Below are 27,318 nucleotides of genomic sequence, written 5' to 3' on the forward strand. Positions count from 1 at the left end.
GTATGTTTGTGTCCGGTGAATGAATTAAATACACTACTGTTCACGAAATGAAAGTTGAACTCATGGTGTGTATACACAGCTATATAATGTATTTTATCTTACCAAATATGTAAATGTACAAATTACTTATTTCTCGAAAATGTTTGCATTATTATTATTTTTTATTAATATTAAATATTTACCTCGTGAGACGTGAGCTGCGATTTATCTTCAAAAGTATCCATTTCTCAATTGTACACACACATCAGTCTGTTTCATCGTTATTTTCACAACATATTTTATTATTTTACACAGTAAAAAAATACGTGACTAATTTTAATATCTGTTTAATCTGATAATTAATGCAAAACAATAACAATATACATGGCTGCTCATAGACAGATAATGATTTATGCTACAGATCTTTCACAAAACAAATAAACAGATAAAAACACACATGAATGAAAACAGCAATCTTTTATTTAAGGCCAACCTACCATAATTATATTACGTTTAATTGTACAGTTAGTTTTAAATTATGCTATCAAATAAAGTTAATAAAACATGCTTTATCAGAAAATCTCTGTGCGTCTTGTTTGATAGTCAGAAACATTTATCTTACATAACAGAACAAAACCAGCTCTTCGAAAATGAAAAGTATTGCATATTTAAGTGGTTTGTGTTTGAAAGAAGAACTCCCTGTGGACCTAACCTGACGCTGATCCGCATAATCAACAGAAGAATAAAGAAATCTCCGCGTTGTATCTTGATGAATTTCCACACAGAGGTTCTCAAAATATAGGGAGGATGTTTACCAATGTTTTTGATATACCACTATCGGCTGTTAAATTTGAAAATCATTAATTATATACATCTAGACAAGTTTCGTATGTAAGTTTCCCTTTACAGTCAATGCATGCGTCGCAAGACCGGAAATAAGTATGCACACACTCGCGTCGCTGAAGCTCACCGGCGCCATCTTGTGCACCTAGCCGATTTCCACAGCTTTCTTCCTTACATTAAATCCACTGTATGTTACCCTTTGTCTAATTCTATTGGACTTAGATTAACATGTTCATCTTCCTTTCTGAATTTAAGAATTACTTTATATTCCTCTCTTACGATGTTTTTTTTTTTACATGCAAACCTATTATCTTCATCTGAGCCGTTTCCTTCTAATCCCCTTTTACTTGTTTGCATATCTATTCCAGTCATCTGACTCCATTTCATCTTCATCAACTACCCCAGAAATCATCTCAATCCAGTCATAAACCAGTTTATGTCAATCGCTGTATACTCCAAACACGACGCCTGCATAAAACTGACTAAACCTACAGTATAAAATTAGAAGTCACAACCTTTACTCTGCACCTTTAATTCAACAAGTTATAATATAGATTACTCTACAGTTATTGGCTCTCTGATCAAAAAATGAGTCAAGAAGAAAATGTTTGTTAGCCCAAGTAAATAAAAGGCAGGTGCATTGTGAAATACAATAACCCCATTAAGTGCGATGTTGTAGCCCACAGCACATATGTAACAGGTTTCCAAACTTGCATATTGCACACAGTGTATATATATATATATATATATCTGCATACTGCAGAATAAATAGGGTACCATGCTATTCTAATCTAAATGCTTACAAGGCTGCATACAAAATGGCATACTTCACTTGTAGCCAAAAAAAACAACAACAGAGTAGTATGTCCGAGTTAAAAGTATTTATAAAACATTAGGTGTAAAGTACTGTACCCTATGTACATATGTAAAGTAACATATGTAGTTATGCGACGCAACTGATGGCATAGGTCACATGACAGTGACCACATGGCTATTGTAGTACACACTTCCATGCTATATAGATTATATAACATACTTTTTAACAGTCGTAAAGTAATTAATTACTCAAAAGAAGTACCTACTCAGATAGTATGCGATTTCGGATGCAGCTATAATCTAAAATGCAATCTTGTTAGTTAATGGCAAGTGTCAAATGAAAGTCTAAGTGCTTCCAAAGTGTTAAATAACATGTATCCAAGTATCATACAAACACATTATTGTTATGAAAGTAAAAAAAAAAAAAGAAAAAAAAAGTAGTGTAAACATGACATTTTAAAATCTGCAGATTTCAGGATGCTTTACAAAGATCAAGGACAATTCACAGACACCAATTCAACACATTTTGTTAGTCTATGAACACCATATCTGTTCACGGTTCAGCAGGAAGTCATGGCCTCTTGAGGTTACATGTGTTTTAGGCAACAGAGAAAAGATAAAAGAGGAAATGCACACACAAGAAACAATAAAAGCCTCTTTGAGGTATCAGGTTTCAGTTTGTCTCATGACCCAAGCTCTTTTATCATGATTTCCAGTCGTATAGTCATTGCTCAGTGCCACAGAAGGTGTTGATTGGTAGCGTGAGGGTCTTGTTGACATATTTGCCCAGCGATTCACTTCCCTCTGCCAAACTGTACTTGGATTTTGTACTCGGCTGATGGGAGTATCCCGGGTCCAAGCATGGAGAAACTTTAATGCTGTGGACAAAAGATGAAATGTATGATGCCTCAGGAACATATGTTACACATAATAGGTCCTGTTGGCCATTAATAAAAGCAACAAACAAAAAGAGGTCAATACTGTTGATATTTTTACAATTAGAAAGACATTATAAAATGAATGCTCACCTATGGACATTCCTAAATGTTTTACGTGGGTCTTTATCCAAACAGACTGTGAATGTCTGCTCCTCTAGCACTCTGATATTGGCACTAACAGCTCTGAATGAATGCTAGGGAGAAAACAGGATCGTTACCTCAGTATTGCATTCAAGATTGCTAAATTAAACATCTAGAACAGAAATAAGTATAACATGTTCACTTACTGTGCTGGGCCTTGTGGGATTCATATCTTGTAAACTTATGCTGACACTGTGTAGACCTGTAGACCAAAGCGCCACATTACAAGTGAGGAAACCTGTGTCTGCATTGCTAACATTTCAAATTTTCCTTTACTAATAGTACTAAAATGGCAAAAAATAAAACAAAAATAAAATAAAATATATAAAATATATATAAAAATGTAAAATAATGAATAATACAAAAGTATTCTAATGAGACTAAAATAAAATAATGTTAACACTACTAGCAATGCTGTCATTATAACAATGACAAAGTTTTAGTATTTTAAGTATGTGACATACTTCTGACTCTGCATGAAGGCAAAACACTGATCAACATGCCACTTGTTGCCAAAGACATTCCCATCTCCTTTTCTCTATCACTTATTGAAGCCTAAAAGAAATGTTAACACCAGAACTTTTATGACAGATTCTGTATCAAAAGAACATTATGCAAACAGTAGAAACTTTATGCAATTATTCTGCATATTATTTTTTGCACACTAAGCAAGTATTTAATTTAAATGAGTTTTTATTCAAAAGTAAGTTATTTCTTTCGAAAGATTTTATTCATTTTATTTACATGTGACACTGTAGACAAGTAATGATGCTGAAAATTCAGCTTTGCATCACAGGAATAAACTTCATTTTAAAATATATTCAAAGAGAATTTATTTAAATTTTTAAATTGTAATAATATTTCACAGTATTAGTGTTTTTACTGTCATTTTTATCAAATGAATGCAGCCTTGGTGAGCATAAGAGATTTCTTTCACTTGTAAAAAGTTACCAACACCAAACTTTTAAATGGTAATGTATACATTTTTAAATTCTTATATTTAACCCTCACACTTTCAATGGTAGTGTATTTTAAAACATTAACTCACCGGGGTCAACACTAGCTCACTTTTTTAAGATCAGTGCGTAAGACACTAAAAATACTCTGTGAATAAAATACTCACCTTTCTATAATTAATTGACACAACTGAACCATGAAATTCTTGTGGGTTGTATTTTTTGTAACGCACTGAACCTTTAAGGCAAAATTGATGGCAAACATTTAGTAAAAGCAGATGAAAAAGTGTTGAGATACAGGGTATGATGTAATAAAAGTAAAACATTTCAAAAATGAAAATGAAATCAGCACCTTTAATTGTGTCTTTAAATGTTGCTTTGTAGCGTTTGACCTCGGGAAAGTCCACGGCGAGCTGAGCCACAAACACCTCCTCTACTGTGGTGCTGCTGAGGCCAGAGAAGCAGATCTAGACATGAGAATATTGAGACTTTCAACTTTTGACATGGAAACAACCCACAAGCTCTACAATCATGACAAACATTTGTTAAGCACAAGGACAATTTCCTTTTTACACAAGTATTGATTCATTCAGTAAGACAAGATGATGACAATTGGCGTAACCTATGCTCAGTCTGACACTCTTTGCTATCTGCTGTGGTTTCATCTTTGCTTCCTCCCCCTAAACAGTTATCATCTCTTGATGCTAAAAATGCTACTGATACTTTCTGCTCCACTCTTACGTCTTGTTTAGACACTGTCTGCCCGTTTTCTTCCAGGCCAGCTCGTACCACCCCTTCAGCCCCTTGGCTGTCTGATGTTCTCCGGGAACATTGTTCTAAGCTCAGGGCTGCTGAAAGGGTATGGCACAAATCAAAAAAATCTTACTGACCTTAATTTGTATCAGTCACTGCTCTCTTTCTACACTGCTAATGTTTCAACTGCTAGAAGGACAAAATGAACTTTTTGTCTAACTCTTGTATGCTCTTTAAAACTTTGTCCTCCTCCTCCCCCTCCTTCATCAACTCTAACAGCTGACGGTTTTCTCAAGTTCTTCATTAATACAATTAAAACCATCAGTGCACAGTTTTCCACACCACAATCTGTCAAGCACATCTTACCATCAAACATACACTCAATCACATCCTTCTCTTCACTCTCTGAGGCAGAAGTCTCCAAACTCATCTTTTCTAATCATCCTACTACTTGTCCACTTGATCCTATTCCATCTCATCCTTCAAGCCACTTCTCCTGCAGTTGTATCTTCACACACATCATTAACACATCCCTTCACACTGGTGTTTTCCCTCAGCATTTAGACAGGCTCATATAACCCCACTACTTAAAGCTGTGGTAGGTAACTTTTGACGCTCTAGCGGTTAATAAACAGAACTGCTTGCGTCTCGCGGAAGAACATCGTAGCCGGAGCTACTTCTCTCTGTTTATGTCTATGAAGAATCACAAAGGTACTGGGTTACTCCGCCGCGGTACCCCCGAAGCAATCTAAAATAGTCAGAATATAAACACTTATTATAGGTGCACCCTAGTGATTCAGGACAAGCCAAAAACACGGTTTGGAAAATTGATTCATGGTGTACTCGCTTATTATATACATTTTTCTACATTTTGAACACAAACAGCTCTGATTGGTTGTTTCTTAACAGGAGCGATGTATTTCTGCAAATGGCAATAGGAGCACAGGGAGGAGCCAGAGGAGCTTGATTTTTTTCACAGATTATCTGTCTCATATTCTACTGTCAGGACATAATGACAGGTTTAACAAATATGTAAAAAAATATTTTTTTACAAAAGTTCCCTACAGCACCTTTAAGAAACCCACCCTAAACCTATCTCTTTTCAAGAACTATAGACCAGTTTCTCTTCTTCCTTGTTGTTACCTGCTTCTGATGCAGCTAGTTCATGCATTCATGACCTTTAGACTGGACTATTGTAATGCACTGCTAAGGGGTTGTCCTGTATCTTAAATAAACAAGCTACTATAATTGCTGTTAATAGTGTTCGTCATCTGTTTGATTACGTCTTTAACCTTAACGCATACGATCATACTGGTGTGATCAGTTTTGGCTGGTCCCTGAAGTGTATGATCACATCGGTGTGATAAGAACTTTCAGTATGTCATGTCATCAACTTCTGAATTTAAATCCACTTTCGCGCTTTGGCTGGCACAGAGCCAGATCGGACAAGCTGAGTGCTTGTCATATTATCACAAATATTCAGTGTTTTCAACAATAGACATTTAAATACACATAAGTTCTAGCAAAACCATACATTTACAGTTTGTAAAATACATGCTGATGTCTATGGAAACGGCGATAATGATACTTACAAATATAATCTGACTACATGTTTTTACTGATATCATATACAGATTGTGTAAGTAACTACAAAGTTTACTCTGCTCTTCTCCCAGTTTACTGGAGAGAGACCTGTGTTTCAGGAGGAGAGGATGGATTCAGTGAGAACTAACATGGCAGCGCCCATCACCCGGTGTTGATCAACTAACGCGGTCGATATAAATGTGTTTTACTTGCACATATTTCAGAATTGGAATATCAGATATTTGCATTGAATATTTCATTATATAGTGTTTGTGAATGTTTTGAATAAAACAGGAAAAACTAAATAAAAGCGATCCATGTGTCATACAGATCTAATGAGGCTGTGTTGTGTCACATGACAAGCATGATGCATCGCCATGAAAACAATAAGGCGGTACATTCTAAAAATAAAAATAGTCCCCTAAAAAAACTCACACTGGGGGCTCAGCTAGAATATAGTAAATTCACGTGCGAAAAGGTTAATTGATTTTTCTGTACATTTCAGCCATATGTTCATAAACTGAGTCACCACTAGGGGTGCAAAATATATATTGGCTGATGATTAATGTGCATCTCATCAGTAAAGTCGGTTATCTAATCAGCTGTAAATACCATCAGGTGCGTGATTTCCGGCTTTACTGACTAGATGCGCTTTAATCATCGGCCGATATATAACTTGCATCACTAGTCACTGCTGATAAGCTATGTCTAATTATTATAGAAACATTAATTTTCTGTAAAGTTACTTTGCAATGATTTGTATTGTAAAAAGCACTATACAAATAAAATTGAATTGAATTGAATTTCACTGCAAAAACACTTGAACAAGGTGTTTTCAACCAAGTCTCTGCCTTTCTCACACAGAACAACATCCATGACCACAACCAGTCTGGTTTCAGAAGATAGGTCCTTTGAGGTGTCTTGGAGAGGTAAGGTATCGCAGATCGCAACAAATCTAACTACTGCGGTGCCTCAGGGCTCATTTTTTTGACCATTTCTCTTCTCTGTCTAGATGACATCACTAGGTTCTGTCATTCAGAAACATGGCTTTTCATACCAATGCTGTACTGATGACACTCCACTCTACCTCTCATTCCATCCTGATCCAGTGATAGCTGCTTGCATCTCAGCTTGTCTAACAGGCATTTCTTGCCAGATGAAGGACCATCACCTTCAACTCAACCTTGCCAAGACAGAACTGCTTGTGGTTCCATCAAACCCATTGTTTCATCACAATCTCACCATCAAGTTAGGCACATCAAACATAATTCCTTCAATAACAGCCAGAAACCTTGGAGTTGTGATTGATGATCAGCTGACTTTCTCAGACCACATTGCTAAAACTGCATGGTCCTGCAGATTTGCTTTATTCAACATCAAAAGAACAGGAACATGCTCCACATCTTCTTGTTCGAGCTCTTGTTCTGTCCAGGTTAGACTATTGCAATGCTCTCTTGGGAGGTCTTCCAGACCGTTCTATCAAACCTTTACAAATAATCCAGCAGCAAGATTCATTTTTAATGAGCCGAAAATAATTCACATCACACCTCTGTTTATCAATTTGCACTGGCTACCAATAGCTGCTCGCATAAAATTCAAGGAGTTAATGTTTGACTATAAAACCACGAATGGTTCTGCACCAATTTACCTAAATTAATTACTTCAGACTTATTTGCCCTCTAGAAGTTTGCATTCTGCAAGTGAACGTGCACTTTATTGTGCAGAAAGGCACAAAATCACTTTCAAAGATTTTTTAAATAAATGTTCCATCATGGTGGAATTACCTTCCAAACTCAATCCTGATTGACTAGCCATCTTCAAGAATTGCCTAAAAGACATCTCTTCCATCTTTATTTTGACCCTCTAACTCTAGCACTCTCCATTCTAATTCTTTTCTTTAAAAAAAAACTTGCCTCTTTTAGACTCTATTCGTTTACTAATTGCTTGTTTTCTTAAGAAAAAAAACAAAACAAAAACAAATGAACACTAGCTTGCTCTAAACTTTTTGTATTCTATGTTTTATTATACAATTTTTAAAAAGTCTTGCCATGTGTACTGTGCTAAGCTAACCAAGACTTATTATAGCTCTTTTGCTGATTTTAATTGCTTCCATTTGCCTCATTTGTTAAGTTGCTTTGGATAAAAAACATCTGCTAAATTAATAAATTAAAATAATCATTGCATGATTCAATCCAACCTTGACAGAGTAGATGGGAAGGTGCACCGGATGCAGACTGACACGTGTGTAGTATGAGATGATATCTAGCAGGAAGGTGTTGGGGCCTGAAGATTCACTCTGAGTTGATTTCTACAATGACATCAATTAAGAGGAAGGTTTAAAAACAACCTGAATTGCAAAATATACATATATATTTATATCAAGTAGAGAAGCATTTTCGGTTTCATTTGGCAAATAATAACTGTAGACAGACATACATACATACATAGGTGAAAATAGGAAAAATAAAAATAAACAAGCAAAACACCAATTTTTACAGCATTTTTCAAACACCAAGAAAATATGTACAGTATAAGCTTGCATTCTGTAATTAAGTTGCTGCTCAGATTCTTTAGAGCTATCAAGCATTTTCTTGCTCTTACACTTAGTCTACGTGATCTTTATTTCAGTGAAATAATTACCCTTATTAAAGTAAAAGAGGGTCAACTAGGGTTGGAAGCCAGAACCAGTCTGATGACAGAACAAATGACTCTTATGAACTGGTTATTTTCAGTGAATCAAAAACTCTAACATTGAACTGCTGAGCAAATTACATGTTTGAGTCAGTTATTTTTGGAAAATCAACACATAGAGTGCAACTGTCTGCCAAAGAAATGTTTCTTATGAGCTAGTTAGTAAATCAAAAACATACAACATCCCCAGTGTCCAAAAAATCCAATGCAACCAGTTCGACTGTCGAATGAATGACTCTTACGAACCTTTATTTAATTTTTTTAATAGTGAATCAAACACATTCAGCACACCAAGTGTACTCTGACTCTCAAACGGATGACTTTAATAAAACAGTTTTTTATAGCAACTCAAACACAGACTGTGCAGTGTCCGCAATCATTTTTATGAGCCGATTCCTTTTAGTGATTCAGAAATATACACCATCTCCAGTTTGGCTCCTGAACCAATCCTGTTCTTTTTTAATCGAACACATTTACAAATATCTTTATAAATCAGTGTTGTGTCTGACTAGTTGTTCATACAGTCCTGGACAAAAATATTGGCACCCTTGGTAAATATGATCAAAGAAGGCTGTGAAAATTAATCTGCATTGTTAATCCTTCTAATCTTTTATTTTAAAAATTCACAAAAATGTATCCTTTCATTTGGATAATAAGAATCTAAAACGGGGGGAATATCATTATGAAATAATGGTTTTTCTCAAATCCTCGTTGGACACAATTATTGGCACCCCAATAATAAAATATCTCTGAAGTATATTCCCATTCATATTTACATTCATATTTAGCGTGATAATAAACATGAAATTATCCAGCCATGGCTTCCTGTTTCAGAGAAATATAAAGAGGAGGCAAAATTCCAAAGCCAAATTCCCTTAATCATCGATCAAAATGAAAAAAAAAACAAAGAATATATTTCTGATGTGCAGCAAAAGATAATTGAGCTTCACAAATTAGTGAAGTGGCTATAAGAAAAGAGCTAGAGCAGTGAAAATTCCCATTTCCACCATCAGGGCAATAATTAAGACTTTCCAATCAACATAAAATGTTCTGCCTGGAAGAGGATGTGTGTCTATATCGTCCTAATGCATGGTCAGGAGGAGAGTTGAATCTCGTGTTCAGAAAACCTTAAAAAAATTGTAAAACAGAACCTACATCAACACATGTTGTTTGGGAGGGTTTCAAGAAAAATTCTCCTAGCTCATCCAGAAACAAACTAAGGCATTTTCGGTTATCAGACAAACACTCAAGATGGGTTTGGTGAACACAGAGATAATAAGTACCCCATGTGTACAATAAAATATACTGCAGTTTTTTTTATTTTGTGGGCCTTTATTTCTGCTAGAGGTCCTGGACATCTTGTTTAGACACATGGCATCTTTGATTATATCAAATACCAACATATAAAAAATCAGTAAGTGACTGCCTATGTTAGAAATCTCATAATGGGCCATGTTTGGATCATCCAACCGTACAATAATCCAAACACAAACCTCAAAAACAACACCGAAATGTGTCACTGAGCTTCAAACCAAGCTTCTGCTACAGCCATTGCAGTCCTCTGACCTGAACCCTACAGAAAATGAGAGGAGTGAACTGAAGAGGAGAAGCTGGGAATCTGAAGGGTCTGGAGTGATTCTGGATGAAGGAATGGTCTCTGATCTCTTGTGAGGTGTTCTCTAACCTCATCAGGCATCATAACAGAACATTTAGGCCTGTTAAACTGGCAAATGGAGGTTTCAAAAAGTATTGAATAAAAGGTGCCGTTAATTGTGTACCAATGTGTACTCGAGAAAAACATTTATTTCATAATGATATTTCCCCCCATTTTAGATTCTCATTTCCAATGAAAGGATACATTTTTTAAATAAAAGATCAAAAGGATTAACACAGATTATTTTCACAGCCTTCTTTGATCATATTTACCAAGGGGGCCGATATTTTTGGCCATGATAGTATAACAAAGTGATTAAATATGCTATCACATTTCCAGTCTGTTTAGTGTTGTTATTTTATATATAGCCTAGTTAAGGCAAACTTAAAATACTGTCATTTTGAAAATGATATGATGAAATGATGTAAAAATTTAATTCTCATTAATCTTTTTCAATGTAAATGCAATTTCACATGTCACATTATGAAGAAAAAAAACTTGATTTAATAATATAATTTATTTTATTTTTTCCACATATTTATCCCATTGAAATATTGTTAATGGGAGTGCAAAGGATCCAGAGTAGATAAAATGAACTTATCCAAGAACTTAAACAATTCCCATTCATATTGTGGACTCTTCAAAAGTGTAATAATTACCATCTGTGCCAGTTTTAGTATCATGGCTCCCAAACCGTTGATATTACAGTCATACCACGGGTCCACGCTTCCCAAATATCCTGCCAATGTCAGCATGTCTTCAGGAACACCCTCCTGGAAAGCACATGCATTACAGTGAGCTGTCATTGCTGGTGTTTTTTAAATGAAAACTAAAGCAAAATCTATTTTTACCTGAACAGGGGAAAGTGTTTGGTCCGTCACTGGAATGTAATACATCTCTATATTCACTCTCTTTGTCAGCAGCAGATGTCGTGCCTCCTTTTTCCTGAGCACAAACACAGAAAGATGAAAGCATCACAAATTAGACCCAAACCTTTTTTAAATGCAAAGGTAAAATGTGTAAAAGAATGGATGTAAACTTCTTACCGTATAGTGTGGAGAGTCCTGGCGAGCCGTCCTAGCGTTCTGTCGTCACCCATTACAAGGATCCGAGCCGTGAGGTTCCTTTGCTCTTTAGTGAGGCTGGATCCTTCATTTCCCTTAATGGCCTCCATCATGAGTGTCATTCTGTTGCCAGCTTTGGGACATCGCATACACAGCCTCCTGTAGAAGGACTTAGAGCTGCTCTGCTCCTCTGGGCCGCCCTGAGACTCCAGCATTATAGAGGAGAGCTCACTGATGGGCATGTCTCCCTCTATGCCGCTGTCCGTGGACACGACAGAGGTACGCTTCAGGTCATCCTCATCCAGACTAGCAGGGTTTCGGTCCGTGTAAAGTGCAAAGTTAACAAGCTCATTCCCTGTTTAAAAGAAAATGTAAAATGCACCGTGTTTTTTTACATGAATTTAGATGATCTGTTTCCACCTTGAAATCAAAATATATATATATAAAAAAAAATTCTCATGCAATAAAAAAAGAAGTCCAAATGATAAGATATAAACTCACAAGACAGAGAAAAAAGGCAGAACTCTGTCTGAAATGTTGTCCCTTTTCTCTGCATGTTTAAGTTTACATCTTGCAATTCAGTTTTTTTTTGTTTCCACCACAAATAAAAAAATTAAAATTACCACTTTTTTATCTTTTGATTGTAAGTTAATATCTCACAGTTCTGACTTTTTTCACTGACTTCAACATTTAAATCTTACCATTATTTTTTCCACCACAGAATTAAAAATTAAATGGTAATCAACATTTTTATCTCACAATTCAGACATTTTTCATTTCGAAATTGAATTGTGAGTTTATATCACTTAATTCCAACTTTTTTCTGAATTTTTCCATCTCACAGTTGTGAGCTCTACAATGTAAATTTCTTTGTAATTGTAATGGTAAAATATTGTAAAAACGCTTCGAGAAAAAAAAAAAACCTGTTAACTGGTTAATAGTAGGTTCCCACACTAAACTAAAGGTGCTGGTCATATGGCATATGATCAAAAAGTTGATTTATTTAATTAATTCCATTCAAAAACTGAAACTTGTATATTATATTCATTCATTACACACAGCGTGATATATTTCAAATGTTTATTTCTTTTAATTTTGATGATAATAACTAAGGAAAATCTTAAATTCAGTATCTCAGAAAATTTGAATATTACATAAGACCAATACAAAGAAAGGATTTTTAGAAATCTTGGTCAAATGAAAAGTATGAACATGAAAATATGAGCATGTACAGCAGTCAATACTTAGTTGGAGCTCCTTTTGCCTGAATCAGTGCATACAGTTGGTCAGCAGCAGGAAGCATGAAGTGCTCTAAAACTTCCCAGTATAAATTAAATTTATGCATTTAGCAGACGCTTTTATCCAAAGCGACTTACAGTGCATTCAGGCTATAAATTTTTACCTATCATGTGTTCCCGGGGAATTAAACCCCCAACCTTGCGCTTGATAGTGCAGTGCTCTACCAATTGAGCTACAGGTATATGACTGTGTTGACCTTGGACCTCAGAAAACACAGTGGACCAACACCAGCAGATGACATGACACCCCAAACCATCACTGGCTGTGGAAACTTTACACTGGACCTCAAGCAACGTGGATTCCTCCAGACTCTGGGACCCTGATATCCAAACGAAATGCTAAATTTATTTTCATCAGAGAGCATTACTTTGGACACACTCAGCAGCAGTGCAGTCCTTTTTGAAGCAAGACACTTCTGACGCTCTCTGTTGTTCAAGACTGGTTTGACACAGGAATGCGACAGCTGAAACACGTCTTGCATACGTCTGTTCGTAGTGGTTCTTGAAGCACTGACTCCAGCTGCAGTCCACTCTTTGTGAATCTCCCCCACATTTTTGAATGGGTTTTGTTTCACAATCCTCTCCAGGGTGTGGTTATACCTATTGCTCGTACACTTTTTTCTATCAAATCTTTTCTTTCCTTTCACCTCTCCATTAATGTGCTTGGACACAGAGCTCGTGAACAGCCAGCCTCTTTTGCAATGACCTTTTGTGTCTTGCCCTCCTTGTGCAAGTTGTCAATGGTCATCTTTCGGACAACTGTCAAGTCAGCTGTCACAAACACAGCCTCTGTGGCTCTCTCCGATCACCACCAGAGGGAACCGTCACCCGAGTATTAACCTCCTTCAAACTCCATTTCCCATACACCCCGTACCTGGGGCTGATTACCTGCACAGGTGTCGCTCATCTTCATCCCCTATTTAAGGAACTCGCCCTGTTCTCTCAAACGCGAAGTCTTGTTTTGCCCATGCAGACATTACCGAGCGTTTTCCCACTGTTGGATCTTCCGTGTATGACCTGGACTGATTATTGGACTCTGATTCTCTGCCGCCTGCCTTATCGACCTCTGCCTTGTTCTCTCGCCTCTGCCTGCCAGCCGCCAGCCCTGATTCTACGCTCTGTCAAGGTTTATGATTCTGATTTGTCTACGTGGTATCTAACGCCCCTGATTGACCTGTTTCTGTTTACTCTGTGGATTATTCAAATAAAGCTGCTTATGGATCATAACGTCTCTGACTCAGCGTTACAGAAGACTTCGCCTGATATTGATCCAGCGGCTTTTTTCCAGATCACGGCAGAAGTATCCGCTCAAGCCGCGGCGCTGACAGCACATCAGCAGCAGCTGAATCGACTCACCTCTCTCACCGAAGAGATGATCCGAACCCTCCAATCACTCCGCCTGCAAACCCCGGAGGGAAATATTCCAGCAGCACCTCAACCTCAGCAAATGGCCGCCGCCGTGGCCACACCTTCCGCTTCAGTAAACCCGCGCTTGGCGTTCCCAGAAAAATTTGATGGATCACCTGCCAGATGCAAGGGGTTCCTATTACAATGTTTGATGTTCGTTAACCAGCAGCCTTCGTTATATCCCACAGAGGACAGCCGAATTTCGTTTGTGTGCTCTTTGCTCACGGGGAGAGCACTAGAGTGGGCCACAGGCATCTGGAACGGTGATCGATCAGTTTTCACCACCTTTTCAGCATTTCTTCTCCGATTCAGAGAGGTTTTCGAACATCCCGCGGGAGGAAAGGAGGTTGGCGAACAGCTTATCGCACTCCGTCAAGGAGGAAGATCGGCCGCAGATTATGCCCTCTCATTCCGCACCCTAGCTGCACAAACTGGCTGGCCAGACGACCCTTTACGCCTGCACTTCAGGAGGGGACTGGATGCTGAGCTGCAGACCGAACTAGCCTGCCGAGACGAGGGCAAAACCCTCGAACAACTCATCGATCTGTCCATCAAGGTAGACAATCTGATTCGGGCACGTCGGCCCCGATACCGAACTTCATCATTCACCCCAGTCAACAACTTAAGCCCAGATCCAGAACCCATGCAAATCGGAGTTACCCGATTAAGCGAGGAGGAAAAGTCACGCAGGCGACAGCACAACCTGTGTTTATACTGTGGCTTGGCTGGACATCTACGGGCTTCATGCCCCACTCGACCGCAGCGACATTCAGCTGCGGTGAGTTATCCCTCTAGATCTTCTTCTATGTTAGAGATACCAGTCATGTTATATGTTAAGGGAGTTAGCATCGAGGTGAGGGCATTGATTGATTCCGGAGCTGCGGGAAATTTTATTGATACCACTTTCATGGAGACTCATAACATCCCTTGTATTCCGTGTACCTCTCACTTGGCAGTGGCAGCCCTAGATGGACGACCGCTGGGCTCCGGTCGCATCCAAACCATCACTGAGGAGTTAGAACTCACCGTCGGGGCCCTCCATTCTGAAAAGATCCACCTCTACAGCTTCCAATCTCCTCATAACCCCATCATCTTGCGACTGCCCTGGCTGGAAAAACACAATCCAATGATCACCTGGTCCACGAAACAGATATCACAATGGTCAGATTACTGCAAAGAACATTGTCTCCATTCCTGCACCCGACCCACGATCACTCATACTTCCTCATCGGCCTCTCCACTGCCTCAAGAGTATGACGGTTTCCAGGAGGCTTTCAGTAAAACCAAGGCTGCGCAGCTACCTCCTCATCGACCAGGCGATTGCGCCATTGAACTGATGCCAGGCGCTCAACCACCCAAGGGCCGAGTATTTCCGTTATCTCAACCCGAAGCCACAGCCATGAAGGAGTATATCGAGGAGGAATTAGCCAAGGGATTCATTCGACCTTCCACTTCACCAGCTTCTGCAGGATTCTTCTTCGTGAAAAAGAAGGACGGAGGCCTCCGCCCTTGTATAGATTACCGTGGCCTCAATGACGTTACGGTGAAGTACCGATATCCCTTGCCACTCGTCCCAGCGGCTCTAGAGCAACTACGCCGAGCAAAGTACTTCACGAAGTTGGACCTCCGAAGCGCCTACAACCTGATCCGAATTCGAGAAGGGGATGAGTGGAAGACGGCCTTTTCAACCACCACTGGGCACTACGAATACCGGGTCATGCCGTTCGGCCTTTCCAACAGTCCTTCCGTGTTCCAAGCCTTTGTGAACGACATATTCAGGGATATGTTGAATCGTTGGGTCATAGTCTACATAGACGATATCCTCATCTACTCCGAAACGTATACAGAACATGTGAAACAGGTCAAAGCCGTCCTCCAACGCCTAATCCAGCACCAACTGTATGCTAAACTGGAGAAATGTGAATTCCACAAGCAGACTATCTCCTTCCTGGGTTATGTAATCAGCGCTGGAGGAGTAGCCATGGAGGAGGGGAAGGTTCGCGCTGTAGGCAACTGGCCCCTACCCCAGACTCTCAAGGAACTACAACGCTTCCTGGGTTTCGCTAACTTCTATAGAAGGTTCATCCGCGACTTCAGCTCCATCGCAGCACCAATGACTTCTATGGTTAAGAAGGGCTCTCAGCGTCTCCACTGGTCCTCCGCCGCCCTCAACGCCTTCCAGGCCCTCAAGGATAGATTCACCACAGCGCCCATCTTAAATCATCCTGATCCAGAGCAGGAATTTATTGTGGAAGTAGACGCTTTAAGTTCAGGTCTCGGGGCTGTACTCTCACAACGTCAGGGAGATCCACCGAAATTATACCCATGTGCCTTTTATTCTCGGAAACTAAACGCAGCCGAGAGGAATTATGATGTTGGAGATCGCGAGCTCCTTGCTATGAAAGCAGCATTCGAGGATTGGAGGCACTGGCTAGAGGGGTTAAACACACCTTCACAGTCCTTACGGATCACCGCAACCTTGAATACCTCCGGTCAGCCAAACGCTTGAATCACAGACAAGCCAGGTGGTCGCTCTTCTTCACAAGATTTAATTTTCAAGTCACTTATCGTCCGGGTTCCCAGAATACCAAAGCAGATGCACTCTCTCGTCTCTATGAAACCAACAACCAAACTCCAGACCACGAACCCATCATTCCTCCCACGATCATTCTTGGACCCATCCAATGGGACATTATGACTGAGATCATTGAGGCCCAACGCATCGAACCTCCACCTCCTGAGACTCCCCAGAATCGCACATTCGTCCCTCAAACACTGAGACAACGAGTACTACATCAGGTCCACTCTACCCCAAGCTCAGGACACCCCGGTATAACCGCCACCGTCCAGCTCCTATCTAACCGCTTCTGGTGGCCCTCAATGCAAGCAGACACCATCAATTACATTAGAAACTGTATCACTTGCAACACTAACAAATCATCCCATCAATTACCCGCTGGTCTTCTTCACCCGTTACCCGTTCCTCAACGTCCTTGGTCCCACATAGCCATCGACTTTGTTACTGATCTGCCTCTCTCGCAGGGCAAAACCACTATTCTATCTGTGATCGACCGCTTCTCCAAAGCCTGCCGCTTCATCCCATTACCCAAACTCCCGACTGCCTTCGAAACAGCAGAGGCACTTTGTGAGAATGTGTTCCGGTTCTATGGCCTCCCGGAGGACATTGTCTCCGATAGGGGTCCCCAATTTACCTCCAGAGTATGGTCGGCATTCTGCCAACAGTTGGGCATCAATGTTAGTCTCACATCAGGTTACCACCCACAATCCAACGGACAGGTCGAACGTCTGAACCAAGAACTCTCCCGTTTCCTTCGATCCTACTGCAACCAGAATCAAAATGATTGGAGCCGCTTCCTTCTCTGGGCCGAGTACGTACAAAATTCCCTTCAAAAACCTTCCACAGGCATGACTCCCTTCCAGTGCATCCTAGGATTCCAACCTCCTCTCTTCCCATGGTCTGGCGAACCATCCGAGTTACCTGCAGTTGATGCTTGGCTGAGACGCTGTGAGGAGACCTGGAACAGCGCTCATGTTCACCTTCTCCGAGCAGTTCGTCGGACCAGAAATCAGGCCAATCGACACCGCAGAGCTCATCCGGATTACCAGCCCGGACAATGGGTTTGGCTGTCCACACGGGATCTTCGCCTCAGACTACCATCCAAGAAACTTAGTCCCAGGTACGTGGGCCCTTTCAAAATCCTCCGTCAAATCACCCCAGTATCATTTAGACTATCTCTCCCATCTCATTACCGTATCTCACCCACTTTTCATGTTTCCTTGCTCAAGCCCGCTGGTGGACCGAGAGGAGCGGAGAACCTAGAGGAGGCTGGTGACCAGAGAGCGCCTCCCCTCATCATCGATGGCCAGGAGGCCTATCAGGTACACGAAATCCTGAATTCACGTCGCCGGGGCCGAGTCCTACAGTATCTGGTCGATTGGGAGGGGTACGGTCCGGAGGAAAGGTCCTGGGTCAATGCTGATGACATACTGGATCCCACTCTTATCACGGACTTCCATCGAGATCACCCAGACAGACCCGCTCCTAGACCCCGAGGAAGACCCCGGCGACGATCACCTCATCGCGTCAGGAGTCGCTCGCAGGGGGAGGGCTCTGTCACAAACACAGCCTCTGTGGCTCTCTCCGATCACCACCAGAGGGAACCGTCACCCGAGTATTAACCTCCTTCAAACTCCATTTCCCATACACCCCGTACCTGGGGCTGATTACCTGCATAGGTGTCGCTCATCTTCATCCCCTATTTAAGGAACTCGCCCTGTTCTCTCAAACGCGAAGTCTTGTTTTGCCCATGCAGACATTACCGAGCGTTTTCCCACTGTTGGATCTTCCGTGTATGACCTGGACTGATTATTGGACTCTGATTCTCTGCCGCCTGCCTTATCGACCTCTGCCTTGTTCTCTCGCCTCTGCCTGCCAGCCGCCAGCCCTGATTCTACGCTCTGTCAAGGTTTATGATTCTGATTTGTCTACGTGGTATCTAACGCCCCTGATTGACCTGTTTCTGTTTACTCTGTGGATTATTGAAATAAAGCTGCTTATGGATCATAACGTCTCTGACTCAGCGTTACATCAGCAGTCTTCCCCATGATTGTGTAGCCTACAGAACTAGACTGAGAGACTAGTTTTGAGTTAATTAACTGATTAGAGTGTGGCACCAGGTGTCCTCAATATTGAACCTTTTCACAATATTCACATTTTCTGAGATACTGAATTTGTGATTTTCCTTAGTTGTCGGTTATAATCATTAAAACTAAAAGAAATAAACATTTGAAATATATCAGTCTGTGTGTAACATAATATACAAGTTTCACTTTTTGAATGGAATTAGTGAAATAAATAATTTTGATGATATTCTAATTATATGACCAGCACCTGTATATACAGGAAAAAACACAAGATTGTAAAGTTGTAAAAAAAGAAGAAGTCAATCTATAATTTAGTCAAAAAATGTAAACTGATATTCACAGAATTCCCTTCGTGACACTCCACATTGGAAATTATTTTGTTTAAATAATGTCTATGTTATCAGTTATGTACATTTGGGGTTTATGTTAGATCTTCTGTTGTCTAGTGACTGTTTATTGCAGTATTTTAGTGTCATGTGTGTTATCATATAGGTGTTTTGTGTTTCCGTGAATGACTTTCTGTAGATAACTATATACTTCAGCTTGCGGGAAAGCTACTTGTTATGAACTTTGATGGTCATAATTACCCTTTTATTTATTTTCTTTGGTGGAATCAAGCTGTTTTAGTTTTAAGAGTACAAGCATTTGTTGAAATAACAACAGTTGAGCTCACATATCACATCCTCTTTGGTCCAGACATGGAAGCTGACCTCAGGACTGGGCAGCTGAGTTTCTGCTTGTGAGGCTGGACATGACGGATCTAAAATGACCAAACGTGTGAAATAACTACATGTTTGAGCTTGTTTGGAATAAATAGTGTCTTTCTGGACCATGTTGAGGATAATTTCTACCTTTGGCAGCAGTCAGGATGTCTTGGTAGAACTCCTGTAATCTTGTTTTGTACTGATTATCATCAGAAGGTCCATCTTCTGTTCTCTGCTCTAGAATGGTGACGAGATCCTGGAAGTGGAGATCCAGTTCCTCACCTAAATGCTGAAAATAACAAAATATGCAGTTATTTAGGGTACAGGATCTTTCAGCAAAGACTTTCTGGACATTTTAAATGATTAACAGGATCAAACTTGCTTATGTTTATCAAGCTTCACCACATGTGATATTGTGTTGCAGATATTTTTGCTACTGAAATTCACTCTTATAGTTTCTCCAAACACATAAGTTTGCAATATCTTCCATAAGATTGTATATATATATTTGTATATATTTGTGGGGAAGTCGTGGCCTAATGGTTAGAGGGTTGGACTCCCAATCGAAGGGTTGTGAGTTCTAGTCTCGGGCCGGATGGAATTGTGGGTGGGGGGAGTGCATGAACAGCTCTCTCTCCACCTTCAATACCCAGACTTAGGTGCCCTTGAGCAAGGCATCGAACCCCCAACTGCTCCCCGGGCGCCGCAGCATAAATGGCTGCCCACTGCTCCGGGTGTGTGCTCACAGTGTGTGTGTGTTCACTGCTCTGTGTGTGTGCATTTCGGATGGGTTAAATGCAGAGCACAAATTCTGAGTATGGGTTACACACATATATATATATTAATAATTTTAAATCCGCTTAGAAGGGTATTATATATACATGGGTATGGGATGGGTAAATATACTGTATATAACAGATGTTTTTTTAACACAACAAACCTCTAGAGACTGTGAGAGCTGGTCAACCTGGCACTTCTTTCCTAAACCAGCTAGCACTGTGTGCAGTATAACTCTGCGTTTGTAGATCATTGAGTCTCTTCCTGGGTCTGCACACTCCACGTCAGCCTTCAGCGCACTCACCAGAGACAGAGGAAACACAACAGGATCTACAAACACAAACACCCTGATGAAAGAAAGATGGAGAGAGTCGCGCACAGTGAATACAGAGACAATAACATGCAAACATTTATGTATTTATGAATAAAACAATGACTTGTGGATTAAGCACAGACATGTAAAGTTCTTTCTTGTAAAAAGGCATTTTACTGTATAACACCTTGTAATCAAGCGAAAAAAATCATAAATGAGTCACTATTTTCTGACTTACTGAGCAATGCAGGCCGAATTTAAATATGTAGGTGGAATTAGTTATCAAGAATAGTTCGCTAACATTTAAAAATAATACAAATAAAGAAGAGAAATAATATCTGATTCAGAAACAAGCAATGGTTTGTTCAAAAATGGAGTCTCTTATGCTCACCAAGGCATCATTTATTTGATAAAAAATAGAAATAGTAATGCTGTGAATTTATTCCTGTGATGGCAAAACATTTTTTTATCAATGATGATTTTTTTTTTTTTTTTTGTGAGAGTTAAAATATAAATGATTACAAATAATTTTAATAAGCATAAATACATTCATTTGAAATATTTCTTTTTTAATAATGTGAAAAAGTCTTACAGTAATTGTCACTTTTGATCAATTTAATGCATCCTTATCAAAATAAGCATTGATTTGTTAAGAATTATTCTGACTGTCACCAAACCTTGGAACAGTAGTGTGTAAAATGATGAGAATATTAATAACCTGGTTTACACTTACTTCTCACGGAGTGGATAAAGATCATTGCATAAATTATGTTCGGCACTGACTCTCCTCTGATACAGTATTCCTAAAAAAGATGAAAAACGCACCTGAAGAAAGTTGGGATGGGATTTCCACAGAATGGAATTTGCTTATGAATATGCTAGTAGCGTAAACAGAATATTTAAGTTGTATCTGTGGTACATCTTCTGAATGTACTCAATTGTATTTAGATAAACTGTCTCCAAACATGCTGTCTCCTCACATGAATGGAGGTTAGAAAGACATACACTTCGGGTTAAATGAGTGTATCTTACTGAAAATGAAACTCCAAATATCCAGTTTAACAATTAGCATGATACATGGAAAGCATCCCAGTTTAATTCTGGTTTAACCCTAGAAATGCTTTTATTGCTTTAACTTTAACTGCATATATTACCTGGTGCATTTTGTTCCATTTTCATCTGTCTGGCATAGTTGAGAGCGACTGCACAGTAGGGTTCAGGTAACTTAACTAAACTTTCCAAGCATAAATACATCCTTCGATATAGATCTTCTGGAATGAATACAGACTGAAATAAAGCAGAAACCCCGATGAGTAACACGCATCACATATGGCTGGACAACAACCCAATCGTGTTGTTTTCCAGACACACGGAACTGTTCCTGCAATAACAGATCTGCCGGGAACTTGCACACAGACGCATTCCGTATCATCACTGACTGGAAACAATAACAAAACAAACAAAGCATTCGCAGACGCCGTGGAAAAACAAAGCTAGAAATCTGACCTGCAGGACCGTGTAGACAAGTGTGTGAAGTAAAGGAATAATGCGAATCTTGGAATCGATTCTCTCCGCCTGGAATAAATCAAATCAAGGACAAAACAGCTTATTATTCGCTGTACAAATCTTCGGATATTCTATAAAACAATGACTGAGGAACAAACCTTTTCAAGCTCTTTTATGAGAACCCTCAAAAGAGGGACACTGATAGATGGGTTATTTTCCACCCTGTTATGCAGAGTCCATCTCAACATGCCTACACACACACACACACACACACACATAAAGATGTCTTTTAATTATATGTAACAATACAACATATAATCTTGAATTGTGTACTTTTTGCTGCTTTTTCGGAGCTTGGCAGATGTGATTATGATGAACTATCAGATCGAGCTCCATTAAGAAAAGTCTTCAAAAATGCTTAACAAACGGTTTGGAGCATTTTTGGTTGAACTGTTCCATTAATCACTTCATAAACAAGGGAATAGCATATTTTCTTTCATTTCTATCCAGATATCAAACACTTGATATCTCCAGGCTATATTGCACATTTTAGAGATGCATAGATTTGTATTATCTTTCAGTTTCGATTGTCATGGTAAAGCAGGTACCTTTATTGCAGGCTGATCCAGCCTGAGGTTCAGCGTCCAGTTCTCGGAGGATGGAATGAACATTGTGGTAGAGACTAGACTCCACGACTGAAGACACACCACCGACTGCAAAACAGTTCACACAGCTCCTTTAATTCTCATGTAACATTAACTATTAAGTTTGAAAACTCAGTCCTAAATTTCCAGATTTTGGCTTTTAAGAATTAGCATTAATATTTACACTACTGTTCAAAGGTCAGATTTTTTAAAGACTGCTATCCCTAGAGAGAGAGAAAAAAAAGCTATACTAAAATGTATTTGAAATACAATTGTTTTGTGCTAAGTGTTCTACAAATTAAAATAATTAAAATAAAAATACCCTGTAATTGTACTTTTGGTATGCTAAACTTGTAGGCTATACTTAAAACTTTACTAAATTTATGCTTAATGCTTAAAGTAAATTTGATTGCGCTAAAGTGGAAATATCACAATAATACTTCAGGTACACTTTAAATCCTTGATAATAATGACATTAAAACTATTTATTCATAATATTAAGAAATGTGCATTGTGCAATAAAGAAATACTTCAAGTAAAGTTTAATTATAATTGTATATCAGTAAGTCTGGGATATGATATGTCGGGAAATATGTTAATGGTTTGAAGTATATTTAATATGAACTACATTTTAAATAATATTTTAAATAAATTATGGCATGTGTTTGTTTTCTTTACTAGGGATGCTTATATTATTATACATTTATATTATCAAACACACAATAAATATAGCATTAATGCAAATTATTAACGCAATTTTAAATAAGCATTTTCTATTTTAATATATTGTAATATATATATATATATATATATATATATATATATATATATATATATATATATATATATATATATATATATATATATATATATATATATATTATATTGTAATATATCATAATTATTTCTGTGATTCAGCATCAGTCTTCAGTGTCACATGATCCTTCAGAAATCACTATAAAATGCTGTTTCGCTGCTCAAGAAACATTCCATATTGTTTTTAATGTTGAAAACAGTTGTGCTACTTCATATTGTTGAAGAAAAAACATAATAAATTATTATTATTATGTTCATGTTGTCACTTTCACTTTCACTTTCATTTTCATTTTATAATAAAAAAATATATACATTTATATAACAAAATCCTACTGACCATTAATTTTTGAACAGTAATATACCACACTTTGTAGTCTACAGAAATATACTATAGTGTACACTATTAAATAAATATTATACTTTAGTAGGTAAATAAAACTTCTAAAATCCAAGAAATCCAGACTATAAAATACAACTTAAATTTCCATTTTAACATCAATATAAATCCCTCAGAAAGAATGTTTCCGTGCAATAATAAAACGAAACATAATGTATGAAACGAAACTTGGTCATCTATAATAGACTAGCAAGTGTCAAGAGAGAGTGTTTTAGTACATGTTCCTTCCATGGTGGGGTTCACAGCTCAGATAATATCCACATGACATGGATGAGTCAGTTAGAAAGCTCCTTCATGTCTGCAAGCACAAAAAAGAGAGAACATGCTCTTGTGTAAGCACACAGACAAATCAGCGATATATCACAATGAGCGCAAAACTTGATGAAGGAACTTGACAACATGATTACTTTGGCACAATATACTTATTCTGCATGTAATGCCCAGTCCCTGCATTTTGAGTGTGTCAAAATAGAGAGCACAACACCGATGCAGAAAAGACCCTACAGTTCTCAGCACAGGAAGCAGAATTCAAACGTGTGAATACCTCAGGGGATTTCATGTTGACAGAAATGTTGTTATTTCTCATAAATCATGTGTTAGACCAGTGGTTCCCAATCCTGGTCCTGGTGAACCCCCAATACTGCACGTTTTTGGTGTCTCTCTTATCTGACACAGAGACATTTGAGGTCTGGAGTCTCCACTGATGAGCTGAGGAGATGAATCAGGTGTGTTTGAATAGGGAAACATCTAATGTGTGCAGTGTTGGGGGTTCCCCAGGACCAGGACTGGGAACCACTGCACTAGACATATAGTTATATATCTACATTTAACAAATTAATGAGCTTCAGACACAGTAAATCAGTGATTCTCAACTGGTTCACAACCCAAAAACAGGCCACAGGTGGCAGGGCAAAAAACTATGTGAACTGAAAATAATAAAATGCACAGGAACCCCAAACAAAAAAAAAAAAAAGAGAAAATGCTATATCTTTTGCTGCACAGTACTTTACTTGTAATATACTATAGTGTTTGCTCTGTGTGTTTAACAAGTAAATCACACTTTCATTGTTTATGCAGTTGTTTAATTTAACAGTTTTGCATATTGTTGGGCCTGTGTGGTTTATCGTACTATTAATAAACTTATTGTTTGATTTTAGTTGCCTTGTATTTGTATAGCGCGATGCATATCATTTCAAAGCAGCTGTACAGAAATGTCTATATTACAATTAAGAGTGCTCTATAAACACAAGTATTGTCCAAACATGCAATTCTAAGATTTTAGTTAGAAGTTATTATGCAGCTAGTTAATGTCACATGATCATTTGACGAATGAGGTTACTTCTCTATACTAAGCGTTTTGTCTTTGCAGTGGGTCGCAGCTTGATGCTCAACTGAGAACTGCACTAAACAACTTTATTTCTATACTTTTGACACTCTGCAAAGACAAATGCTTTTGCTTTCTTCCTACCCAAAACAGTATATTCTAATAAATTATTCAATGATTTTTATTGTACTATCCACACAAAAATAATGTGCAAAACCGAAATGCACAGTAAATTCCTACCTTCTATGCATAAAGCTGCTGTTACGAGGAGCTGTGAAACTGTGGCAATCCCAGTCGAGCGAAGGTACTTGAATAATCACTCAAGGACAAGGAAGTCTCTTTTCCTGTCAGACCATCTGTATGAGTGCCTACCTGTGCTAAAGGGAAGAAACAGGCACTTCACTGCCTTGACATTTAAAAGCTGTCTTTCTATCTCTCATACATAGACTGAAGATTAGACTTGTTTGGTTTCCTGCAATACAAATGTGTAGCTAAGCAGTTATTTTTAGACTCCTGTTTCTTTCACCTTTAACCAGCATGCAGAGTATGCTTGCAACAAACGGCAGTGAATCATCCTCATATATAAGCTCTTTTATCATGTGAAGAAAAAAAAAAAAGACTGGACATAACAACTTTATGTAGGCCAAAACTCGAGCTCCACCCCTGTTTCATATTACATTTAATATGAAGAAAAGGGATCTTCCAGTGACAGATATAATGACTGACTATATAAAAATATACAATTGCATCTCAATGTCATGGAAATGTTCATTTAATTCAGTAAATCAACTCAAATTGTGAAATTAGTGTATTAAATAAGTTCAATATACACAGACTGAAGTAGGTTTAAGTTAAATGTGAGTCAAAATCATCACAATTAAAAGAACCAAAGACTTAAACTACTTCTAATTTATTGAGAAGCAAATGAACAGTATACAGATCAGTTACAGACTCAACGATTCACATGACCCCTAATAAAGAGTTCATTGCATTCAGATCTTCAACAAAAAGGGATTTGGTCATTCTGGTTGCACTTCATTGACCAATTAAATACAGAAACAGAATTAAAGGCAATAAATAAATAAATAAATAAATAAATAAATATTCCGCCCTCATGTGGATTTCTAACATCTGAACCTAACAGGCTTCGTTTCAGTCACGTAATATTTCCAATTCGATCTTTACTTATTTTTTTATATAATTTTTTTATTTAATTTAATTAAATACATTTCTGTAGGCCTATTATGAACAACTTTTAGAAATCATGTTTCATTCATATTTCATTCCTCTGAAGGAATGTTTCACAAATGTGAGCACCACGTTTTTACTTTAATAAATATATTTAACATGAATATATAAAATATTATTTTATCTTTTATATTTCACATGTTTAAATTAATATAAAAGCATCCGTTTTAAATGAATATATAAAATTGTCAACTAACAAATCTTTTAGATCCATTATGGTGACACAATGTAAAGCACTATGACTGAGGTAAAATATTTGTAAATAATGCATTTGAATCGCCATAATTTTGCTAACACATAAGACTACATTTGTTGGAGGCAGATTTTTGTTCACAGAACATTTTAAATCAGCTTACCTTTGTTTGTTTGATGCAAGTCCGCTTCAATTCATTCTCACTTTACAGATGACAGAAGAGCGCAGTGCACCGAAGACCCGCCCACTCGGCCTACGTCACATCGCGTTAGTGGGGCACTTCCCATTCCAATCAGCAAAGCCTGTCAATGACGTCTTTCAAATCGCTTGATCGAATGATTACATTCTGAGAAGTGATGCATTTTCCAGAAAGTAGGCAAAGACATAAATAAATATTTTTTCTCTTTCTTTTTACAAAAAAAAATAAAATCATATTTGATTTCTATGTTTACAAACTCTCCTACCCCCATTGCCTACCTCAGTCCAGCTAAAAGGTTTATTTTTTAATAAGGTTTTTTTTTTTTTTCGTACACAGCTCTGTACACAGCTCTTGTTGTATGTGAGGAAACAGTTTACTTCCTATTTATAGACCACAACACTGAGAACA

At 38.3% G+C, this 27,318-nt stretch overlaps 1 protein-coding gene across 3 annotated transcripts; it reads right to left on the reverse strand.

The window, feature by feature from the left end:
* Positions 1 to 907: 907 nt before the first annotated feature.
* Positions 908 to 26,985, reverse strand: LOC113046799 (phosphoinositide 3-kinase regulatory subunit 6-like). 3 transcript variants are annotated; one of them, XM_026207800.1, is made up of 21 exons: positions 26,875 to 26,985; positions 25,511 to 25,647; positions 24,165 to 24,244; positions 22,698 to 22,802; positions 22,248 to 22,339; positions 22,090 to 22,158; positions 21,738 to 21,870; positions 21,317 to 21,386; positions 20,434 to 20,617; positions 19,641 to 19,782; positions 19,463 to 19,549; positions 11,402 to 11,774; positions 11,207 to 11,300; positions 11,015 to 11,128; positions 8,208 to 8,318; positions 4,026 to 4,140; positions 3,841 to 3,911; positions 3,182 to 3,272; positions 2,864 to 2,919; positions 2,667 to 2,770; positions 908 to 2,516 (listed from the first exon to the last, which is right to left on the reverse strand). In XM_026207800.1, exons 3-21 carry the CDS (start codon positions 24,175 to 24,177, stop codon positions 2,363 to 2,365), a joined length of 2,178 nt encoding a protein of 725 aa, XP_026063585.1. In that variant the 5' UTR covers positions 24,178 to 24,244; positions 25,511 to 25,647; positions 26,875 to 26,985; the 3' UTR covers positions 908 to 2,362. The 3 variants fall into 3 exon arrangements, with proteins under 3 accessions (XP_026063585.1, XP_026063586.1, XP_026063587.1); XM_026207801.1 differs by having other exon boundaries at positions 25,511 to 25,642; positions 26,875 to 26,914; XM_026207802.1 differs by lacking the exons at positions 22,090 to 22,158; positions 22,248 to 22,339; positions 22,698 to 22,802; ... (1 more) ...; positions 25,511 to 25,647; positions 26,875 to 26,985 and having other exon boundaries at positions 20,434 to 20,600; positions 21,738 to 21,857.
* Between the last annotated feature and the right edge of the window lie 333 nt (positions 26,986 to 27,318).

This window comes from Carassius auratus, chromosome 28 (assembly GCF_003368295.1).
Source record: "Carassius auratus strain Wakin chromosome 28, ASM336829v1, whole genome shotgun sequence".
Classification (NCBI taxonomy): Eukaryota; Metazoa; Chordata; class Actinopteri; order Cypriniformes; family Cyprinidae; genus Carassius; species Carassius auratus.

Excerpts from the sequence above, each read along its gene's own strand:
- LOC113046799 (XM_026207800.1), bottom strand. Across the intron at positions 22,340-22,697 it reads TGGATCAGCCTGCAATAAAG|GCATGTTGAGATGGACTCTG; the intron begins GTACCTGCTTTA and ends GTGTGTGTGTAG. Across the intron at positions 3,912-4,025 it reads ATTTAAAGACACAATTAAAG|GTTCAGTGCGTTACAAAAAA; the intron begins GTGCTGATTTCA and ends TTTGCCTTAAAG.